The 10,800-nt window shown below is 37.3% G+C and overlaps 1 protein-coding gene and 1 non-coding gene across 2 annotated transcripts; one reads left to right on the top strand and one right to left on the bottom strand.

Moving 5' to 3' along the window:
• Positions 1–408: 408 nt before the first annotated feature.
• Positions 409–481, bottom strand: Trnar-acg. Its single transcript has one exon. It is a non-coding gene; the product is annotated as a tRNA-Arg (tRNA).
• A 3,738-nt stretch (positions 482–4,219) lies between these two features.
• On the top strand, positions 4,220–9,429 carry LOC105684781 (innexin inx2). Its single transcript, XM_012398412.3, has one exon. The coding sequence runs from the start codon at positions 4,648–4,650 to the stop codon at positions 5,722–5,724; it is 1,077 nt and encodes a 358-aa protein (XP_012253835.1). The 5' UTR covers positions 4,220–4,647; the 3' UTR covers positions 5,725–9,429.
• Positions 9,430–10,800: the final 1,371 nt, after the last annotated feature.

Here is a 10,800-nt window from a genome sequence, read left to right as displayed (position 1 = left end):
GCACTGAGAGCCTATCATTATAGAGAAGCTGTGTTGCGTGTAATAAATGAAAATAATCATAACAATTCGAGTTGATTTTCGAACGCTTGAGTTACTGCGAATTTTAATACTGACGAGATTACGCGATATTTGCACATTTTTATTTTATTTTTTCGTTTTAATTTCTTTTTTTTTTTTTTTTTTTGCTCAAGCTTACACGCATCAAAAGAAATTTACATTTTACATATAACTATATAATATATCTACGTATGGTTACGTGCGCCGACTAAATCGACGTGCTTAGCGGCAATGAACTATCCAGCATTTTTCCCGTTGAATATTCATGACCATAAAAGTACAAGTTTTGAACATCGATTTGTCGGTTGTCCGTAAAGGATTTAAAATTATGAATGAGTAAAAAAATTGCCTCGATCCTGCCAGGATTCGAACCTGGAATCTTCTGATCCGTAGTCAGACGCGTTATCCGTTGCGCCACAGGACCTGATTGAATAAGTGTAGATAGATAAATGAGTTAAACTTGCGTTAAAATTGAAATAGTTTACAGTTCCAGCTGAAATAATAATCTTATCGGCAAGAACTCATGAAATTTGTCAGTATCTTATAACCGACCTATAATACTGCTGGGCGAATACCTATTCTTGAGATAAGGTGAGGTTGATCGACGATAAGATTACGTCATTATAACAACTGATTATATGGGCAGATAATATAAAAATTGTATATGAAGCAAACTTGGGTGACAAACGACCCCGCCTACCTGGAATAATTAAACTGACACAACTATTTTCAAAACAAACATGAGAATTGTTACCGTCTTCTAAGAATCTGACTTCGTCCGTTGTAAATTCGTATGCCAAGCCCCCACTGAAAAAGATGAGAATAAAAATTCAAGAAATAAAATAATCAGAGCACCGTCCGCGCTCTGGGTATAAAAATTTACCAATTCATGGTGATTCATTGATAAAATTTTATATCTCGCGGTTACATTGTACCGTATAAATGAATTTCATGTTCGTATTGTGAGTATATACATACGCCAAGCAGATTTTCAAGTCATATTTAAGTCATAAGAACGAGTGTGAGAAAGCACAAGATTTGTCGGCGTTCTGGTATTTGGCTCTCGTCCAGGACCCTCTCAACCACTCAACGGCTGCAGCTTCTGTAATAAAATTGTAAAATCCTTGGTGTCGTAACTAGTAAACATGATAGAAACGTATTCAATTGATGGGCGTCGACATGGGTTTTTATAAATTTACGAGTTAGAGTGGACGTATATCTCTGGGGCAATCGTATACCTAATTAAACGTTGTTTAAACCCTCGAACATCGTCCAGTAAACATTCCGGAGTGCTGCAGGTTAAACGTATCGGTTATACGTACGGCAACGTATCGAACGAACAGTTAACTTCATGCTGAGGTTTTTTCTAACTTACAGTGCTGTTGTTCTAGCCATGTCGTTAATTACGTTTCTGATAACAGCTGCAGTACAATATACGGTACCCTAAGAGTAGAAACAATAGCATGTCGTCGGTTAATTATTATACTTGCACAAGATTTTCTGTTGGCCTGGATTTTATAAATAATGATAGCCATACATCTGTGCCGATTTATTCCCGGCGGTGGTTTCGCGTTGAGAACCGAAAAGAAAATGAAAAACAAAATCAAAACGAGTATTGCTTAGGTCAGGATGTCAGCGATAACGACCTGAGAAATCGATGGGGCACAATTCCATTACGATATTTACTATATGTTTATTATATGGAACGATCGATAAAAACAGAAACCAATCAATGACCGGTTGTAATCTTTCGACCTGTGTATATCACCTACGTTATAATTTGTTAGAAAATAATAGCTCGTAGGTAGAACAATTGACATCGTGTATGTAGGTACACAGGGACCTTCGAGCGCTTCTTGGATATATGAGAATAAAAGTCGCGTAACTTGAGTGACATGGCCATTAACGAGCCGGTGCTCCAAATTGGTTGATCATGTGTGTAGGAATAGAGCCATGGAATATCGGGTATATGAACTACATTTGAAATTGCTTCTTGTTGATAATTTCATCTGGTTGTTTGGAATTAAGACCTTATTAAACGGATGAACGCTGCAGTCGAGCGAGTTGTACTTTGTTTATACAATCCGCTCAGCTGTATCGTATTTTATAACATCACGCGTGTGGCAGATTTCGTTCTACTATAATTTTAACTTTAATCGGGGTGGTCACCCTTCGTGGAGGTATGTCATTTCACGGTATAAGTATGAAGAAGTTCGTATTACGATCGTTTCAAAACGATAACGTCACAGGTTTCATTGTCCAGTTCGCGACATCGTCGTCTCCGATGCTAGTTTTCTGATTGTGAATTATATAAATATAGCAGCTAACCGAGGTTCAAATGACATGACACGTACTATACGGTCGCAAGTATAATTCTGTAAACCTATACCGCTTACCACGCAGGTTATGCCCCACGTGCAATTTTGCAGACCTCAGTAGTCAACACTATCTTCATCGCAGTATTCCACTACACCCCGAAACTTCTGTTTCTTCGATTCGTGAGAAAAATAATTCACTTGATCAGGTATTCCACGAATCCCATACATGGATGGTTGAAAATATTCGAAAAAGATCGGTATCCTAATCTCAAATGAACGTCAATAACACCCAAAACCGTTAGTTACACGCGACATTATGTTATCCAGAAACGTTGTTCGTCAAGCGTAGCGCGTGTTATTCAAACTGAATTTTGGTTCAAAGGACAGAATTGTTCTGCGTTATTATTAGCATTAGAAACTTTCTACTCGAACAAGTTTCTCGATAACGAAAGCAGAGGTACAATACTGATTGTGAGTGACAAATTCATTCCTAGTGAGGTGTTAATACTTTAATTGTACGAGTAGTGGTATGAACAATGGTAGTTCATAAGTAATTTAGGACATACACTAATATGACAACCAGACGAGCCGAGGTTTCACGTTTAGCACATGTTTCTGATTACCAACACATTTCGATCATGTATGCATAACTTATACGCTTAGTATGTCACCTTTGTTTGCATACGTTAAGCTTCAAAGCTGCCGACAATCTGCAGAGAATTAAATCTGAAATATCTGTCAATATCTATTTATAGACACTGCAGATTTATCTTTGAAACGAAAGACGATTGAACCACGTATTTCTAATTTCTCGAGAAGTTGTTATACCCATGATAATTATAGCGCCACTTGTTGGAACAGAATAATAAAAGAACAAACTGTGATTCCCCGTGAAACGAAAGAAGAATGAATTCTCCAACTACTATGTAATTCCGAAAATTATTTTCTGTAATATGTATTTGTGGTGAGAGTAAGAATGAAGTTCCCCGCATATGAAGGAAGTAGAAGTTCCCCATTGCAGTAATTATTCAGTTCTCTGCCAACCGCATTCAATCGTTCCTGGATACGTGAGTACGAATTTATCAGAAAAGCGGTGCGGCGGTGATTTACGAAAGTAGCATCTACGCGACCAGCGGTGGACCCATGCGACCATGAATTATAACTAATATATCCAGTTGAATTTGGAACTCTCCGATCCCATCTTTGGTCAACAGATGACGCGTGGGCGATAGAAAAAAAAATTTTCAGCCGCTCTCCGGTTGATTTCAGTATCTACTCCTTATCATCCCATATGCAGAGGGTGTGAATCAACTCTAAAACGTAGCCGAGTAAAATCAGCGATAGCAACAATGACGAAAAGCGTGACGGTGAACGTGCAAATATCTCAATGAAATTGCATTCTCACAGTTTCTCGAAATCCCCCCTCTCCCACCCCCAGATCAGCTGTGAATTACTTCATTCAATTCTTCGATTGTATTTTCTCCGTACTCAGAGTTTGTAGCCTTTGGTTACTCGTCGGCAAAGAACATACGTGCGGTAGGATGAAATACACGCTGACTTGTTCGTGGAGAAATTTCCTACCACTACGAAATCCAATTAATAGAAATATTCAGGGCCTAGCGCGAGGCTACTCGCAAACGAATACCACATCGGTCGCCATGGTAACGGGATCGGCATACTGGCCCTTGCGCATGCGCTCGAGGGTTGACGCGAGAGGGGTCCTAAACTGAATTAAGGGGGAAGATAAGTGGGGGAATCCAGGCGAACAAAACGAACGATATTTGAAAAAGTGGGAGGACCGTTGGAGTGCTTCGCGAGGGACAAGAGGGGGGTTGAGCGGACCCGGCTAAGAGAGCGCTGGGAAACAACTCGTCGGACTTGTGCCTTGTGTGCGTCGACCATTTCACGCCAGTGACGCGTCGTTCGATCGTGTGGAATTTCACGATCATACGCCAAACGTTTGGTTTTTCAAAAACGAGAGGCGAAAATAAGAGATAACGTCAGTGAAATCGGTCGACCTGTAACATTGTTTTTCTTAGAACAAATTTCTTGTGTTATCAAGTGAAATAATTCTCAACCTAGATGCATCGAAAGACTTGAATATATCGTAGGACCTCGAGATCGTGAGACTGGGAAGTTCATTCCGTGTTTACAATTGAAAGAAAATAGAGTAAGAGGAGTAAAAGAAGATCGAAATAAAAGTGCTCCGTTACCTAGCCAAACACCACGCGTTTGAGAGACTTGCTTCAGATAAGGCACAACATACAACAAGATGTTTGATGTTTTTGGTTCTGTGAAGGGCTTACTGAAGCTCGACTCGGTATGCATAGACAACAATGTGTTTCGATTGCACTACAAGGCTACGGTAGTCATCCTAATTGCCTTCAGTCTCCTAGTTACATCGAGACAATACATCGGCGATCCGATCGACTGCATAGTGGATGACATACCTCTAAACGTGATGGATACTTACTGTTGGATCTATTCAACGTTTACCATACCGAACCGCGTGGGTAGAATCGGTACAGATGTCGTCCAACCGGGCGTTGCATCCCACATAGAGGGTACCGACGAAGTCAAATACCACAAATACTATCAGTGGGTCTGCTTCACGTTATTCTTTCAAGCGATACTATTCTACGTACCCCGTTACTTGTGGAAATCGTGGGAGGGCGGTCGCATCAAGATGTTGGTTCTTGACCTGAACTGTCCCGTTGTAAGCGACGAGTGTAAAGCAGATCGTAAGAAGTTACTAGTGGATTACTTCACGACTAATATGCATACGCAAAATTTTTACGCGTTCAGATTTTTCCTATGCGAAATATTGAACTTCGTCAACGTAGTCGGTCAAATATACTTCATGGACTTCTTTTTGGACGGTGAATTCACCACCTACGGATCCGAAGTCGTTAGATTCACGGAAATGGAACCGGAAGACCGGGTGGATCCGATGTCTCGAGTTTTTCCCAAAGTCACCAAGTGCACCTTCCACAAATATGGTGCTTCTGGTACAATACAGAAATTCGACGGACTCTGCGTTCTACCCCTGAACATCGTTAACGAGAAGATATACGTCTTCCTTTGGTTCTGGTTCATCATCCTTGCCGTCCTGAGCGGACTCAGCCTCGCCTATCGCGCCGCCGTTGTTGCTGGACCAAAACTACGGCTGATCCTTCTCCGCGCCAGAGCTCGCCTATCGCCCCATACACAGATCGAAATCATAGCTCGCAACTGCCAAATCGGTGATTGGTTCGTCCTATACCAGCTGGGAAAGAACATAGACCCGTTGGTCTACAAGGAATTAGTGGCCGATCTGGCCGACAAGATGATCGGCAAAGAGTCCGTTTAAATCGATTAGATTTGATTAATCGTTGATATTAGAGTTGCCACGCCAGGTCAAAGGTATCTCTGTTCCAAATGACCAATGCTGAATTTGATAACGCGATTGCGAAATACCGATCAATCCAATGTTGAACGAGTCCCTAGACTTTGGCGTAAGCTCTAATTGTGATAAATACAGGGGACGGCGTCCTTTCGATTCGAACAATTTTTCGCAATTATTAAAAATTGTAAATCCTGAGATCAAACTATAGGTAACCGCACCGCTCCATGAATTTCCGACGAAACAGGGAGGAAAGAACAAAACATTAGGGAATAGAAAATTTATCAAGGGGGGTTATAACCGATTCGTATCATACGTCGTGGGTAAGGCTACGGCAGAGGCTACGGAATAAGTAAATAAAGGTTTGAAAAAGGTGGCGGTACAGTCGGACAGATGGTTGGTTGGTTGGTGCGCTTCCCGATCTCGTAGTCTGCGCCCTTCTGCCGGTCGTTGTTTCTCTTTCGCTTGCACACCGGCTGCGTATACGCGTTGCACGTTATACACGGTGCCTATCTTTGTTTGCGCCCTTGCGTCCTTAAGTTCTTGGAAAGGCACGGTTTACAACCGAAAGCAAAGATATAAGGCGGCCCTTTGTCACAGCCAGGCATTTCAGCGGTTCTCATCGTGCGTTTTTTTCTTTTTTTTTTTTGATTTTGATTTTTATTGTCTCGGAATCAACTAAAGACACGGACTTTCGACACGCATTGTACGAATACGTATACGCTGATCTTATATCTCTCTTTGTCGTGTGCGTATTTGCATTCAGTAAACTTTTGCGTGTATCGCATCGCGCGTATTTCATTGTATTACAGATGCAACAGACATACAAGGACTGATGTACGTATAAGTATCGCAGCCCTTATTTTTTCGTGAATCACATTCTTTGTTTCTTTTCTTATCTTTTCTTCTTTTTTGCGGATCAACTGCGGCGCGCCGTCCTCTAGTAACGTTAATTTTTTATCGTAGTAATCGCTATAATCTATACTATTTTATTAGTATCTATTCTATATCTTAGCCTTCAAGTTTTCATTCCACGAGGGACCAATTAATTTATGATATGATACGATTGATGATTATATTTTCAAATAAAACTCCGGATACTTTTTCATTTTTATACGTGAAAAAGTTCGGCAGTTTGTCGTTTCCATGTATACTGAACTTACTACTTGAAAACAAACTTTCGAACAAATCTTAGCACTCTCTAGACGAGAAACGAGAAATTTCTTCATTCTGTGTTCAAATTGCGATTGGTAGCTGCGAATACCAAAATAATACGAATTGATACATGAAAGAGGGGATGTGATGGTAGACAAAAAAAAAAGAATGGACGAATATTTTCGAAATTTGATGCTCAAAGTAAGACTGCCAGAAGTGCACACTCCATCGTTTTTTATCCTATAGAATTTATATACAAATATACACGAATAATAATAATTATAGGTAAATCGATGATAATCCAACATGATGATAATGAAAGTGGTGTAAATCGCGTAATAGTTTTAATAATCGAATGCGAGATTATTAAAATCACTCTTACGTGTTTATTTGAACACGTCGGGTATTCTTTTTTTCATTCTTTCTTTCCTTTTTCCTTTCTTTCATCCATTACGCCCAAGTATTGTTTTTTAGACGCACAAAATAATTAGAATTATATTATTAAATATTCTTATATAATATTATCTTTTTATCTTGTAATTCTTATTATCAATGGTATTTTATATATATGTAAATATATAAAAATGTTCACCGCGTTATCACAAACTGTAGTTTTGAGGTATATACTATAACGATATAGCAAGAGAAAATATACTCAAACCAATTATCAACCCCCCATGTTATGTTCTTTTTCATTATTTTTATTTGTAAAGTTCACATCATCACACCTTATAGTTTAGGTGCTCAACGGCTACACTCGATCAGGTGAACATTAATTATATCTAATTCAATTATTACCGATTCCCCCCCTGCCATACAAGTTTCTATATTTTCTAGATATTATTAAACACATTTAATTTAAGATATTTCACGACTACACAATTCATCGTTTATATATAGAATTAAATATCTATATATATACATACATATATTATATACTATTTAAATGTGTTCTGCCAAGTGGAAAACATCAAAAAAGTAGTGCGCTTCATGCTCTAAAACATTATTAGAATTAAGATCCGATAGATTGCAATAATAGCAACAGTGATAGTTGATGACAATAGTTTATCTAGATAGTATTAGTCGAATAAAAATAAATAAATGAATGAATAAATAAATAAAACAACATGATGTAAGAATAAAAGAAATATCATTTTTTTCTTAGTCTTTCGAAAAACAAAAATCAAAAAAAAATACAAAAAAGAAGATAAAACCCAGAAAAACAGGTTACATAATTTTTCTACTTACAACAACCTTGAGACTCCTCTGCATCTTCACTTATTTCTTATCAAAAGGATTTCATATTCACTTATACACATATGTTCACAGTGTATAACTACATCTATGTCGTACTTAGATACCGCATTATTGAATCACAGCTTGGTAAAAAAAAAAAACCAACTGCTGCGAACTATGATGTCTGGTTCGGACCTCAACTGCTGCAACGAATGAACATTCAAATTTTCAAATAGACAAACAAATACAAATGGCAGCTTTTTTCATCCCTTACTTTTTTTTTGTTTTTCGTGCGGGTATACTCGTAGATATTGGGTTAGATGCAATTTTTCATGTACCTATCTGTCTTTTTACTTACTGCGATATATACCACTCATTTATTATTACTATACATATATGCATAAATACCCGCAATTTCTTTCGCTATTATTACAATTATCATTATCACCATTATTATTATTACTGTTATAATAATTATTATTAGTATTATCATCATCATCGTCACTATTTTACTACCATTGTCTGTCAAGTCCGTGCTTTGGGTTGAGATTATTGTAATAAATATTACAACAGCTTTTTTTTTTTGTAACAGGATAACTTTGAGGGCATGTGATGTCGATGCCATGCAAGTTAATATCTCCAATTATTACTTTTTTTTCGGTCGTCGATAACCAACCGAGATAACATAGTTTGTAAGCGTAAAAGACATAAAAGGTGAAAAAAACAAAAAAAAAAAAATCAAGACGCCCGGTAAATTATGAAATAATGTTTCGTCGATTATTAATTAGCCTTTGGGATTGAGTGAAGACTGGAAAGTAAAATAAAGTATAATAAAATGAAATGTATAATTACGATAAATATATTAATCGTTCACGGGGATAATAAAATGCGTGAATTTTTTAACGCAAGTTCTGGTGATAATAACCCTGTAGTAGAATACATATACAGAGGAAGGCGGGGCAAAACTGGGTCCATAAGGAATCAATGCGAAAAGAAAAGAATTTTAATCTAGAACTATGTTTCAAGTTATATTTTTCAAAAAAAAATTCACAAAATCTCGGGGTACTCCATTCTGCCCCGCTACCCGAAATTGCCCCGCGTTCCCCTGTATACCAAACATTCCATTATATTTTAATATCCTAATGAATAACTAGAAAACAACTAAAATACAATAATAAAGGAAATATAGATATACAATTATAGGAGTAGAAAAGTTGTAAAGATAAAACTTATAATGCCGATTAAAATTGAATAAAGACAACTTCATTTATGTGACAATAATTATCCCGTATATATAGATACATTTATGTATATTTTGTCATTTTCACATTTTTTTTCGAAACCTTTCGGTGCGTCTACAGCATAAATTATATATCTAGTAATCGCATAATTATGGTAATTTTTCAGTGGCCACATGAATACGGTGGAATCGAAGAAGATGGCGTAATCACAACGTACATAACATGCATCTGATCTACATTTTCGCGGTTCTCACATCCCGGTCTAAGTATCCTATAGGTATATGTCCATTGTGTTCAACCGCAGTTACACGAATCGTCATAAATGGAATAAAGCAATCGGACTAAAACTTCTTCATATACATATCTGCACCGTTTCGAGTATTCAGAAAAAAGTTTGGTTGCGTTAACGAAAATTATGTGGCGCTGATCGAATTTTAGGGTAGATATACAACACATGAGGCCAACAAACTTGCATAGCTGACTACGTGAATTAACGGCTCCGATGAAAGCGACTCACGCAATATTTACCGAATTGAAAGAAGTTTGAAAAGATGTCCTGCAAAACAATGTGCGAGGAAATGGGCATAGGGCGAATCAGAATATATCGATGCACTCAACACAATGACTAGATTTTAAGTATCCAAACTGGATTATCAATGGAATTATATACGTCTGCGTATCGCTGCGATAATTACAAATGATGATTTCATCCGCAGGAACACATTCGCCATTCACCCTTTAGCTATTTCTATCAAATTGATTCGATGGAATTTAATCAAATCATTATAGTATAACAAACTTGGAAATTGAATACAATATAGCTTCAATTTTGCCAAATTACAGTTGGTATTCATAACTACCTAAATTATTTTCGCGCCGTTACTAAAATACATTGTTGCATTTTGTCCAGCTAATCAAATCAAAGATCAATGGTTCGATATAACGGATTTTGTGAAAAGTGATCTTCGTTATTTTAACAGTAGCAGTTTGTCGATTATTTTGTCATGGATTTTCTCAAAACAGCGAAATGGCATTACATATTTGCTTAACTTGATGAAATCGGATTCATATCGCTCATACTACTCAACTATCTTGGAAGTTTGGCTGATGTAACTATATTGGGAATAACTAAATAATTTTGAGGGAATAAACCAATTATTTCATCAAGTTTGATACAAACAACGAAATGTTTCCTTCTTTCCAACAAATTTAGTACAAAATAACTCAACAAACCGGTTGTATTGAAAACACATTTTTTTTTTGTTCTGAATATGATATAACGCGGCTCGTATCAAATTGCTTGTGCATTTGAAAATTACAACTACGGCTGATATGCTTTACTGCAGACGTATTCTCAAGAGAATAAACGACAAGTGTTATTGTACGTATAATAAAATTCCTGCACCTCTAT

Source organism: Athalia rosae, chromosome 2 (genome assembly GCF_917208135.1).
Source record: "Athalia rosae chromosome 2, iyAthRosa1.1, whole genome shotgun sequence".
Taxonomy (NCBI): Eukaryota; Metazoa; Arthropoda; class Insecta; order Hymenoptera; family Athaliidae; genus Athalia; species Athalia rosae.
Note: the sequence above shows the minus strand (reverse complement) of the source record. Positions and strands in the feature narration are given on the sequence as shown.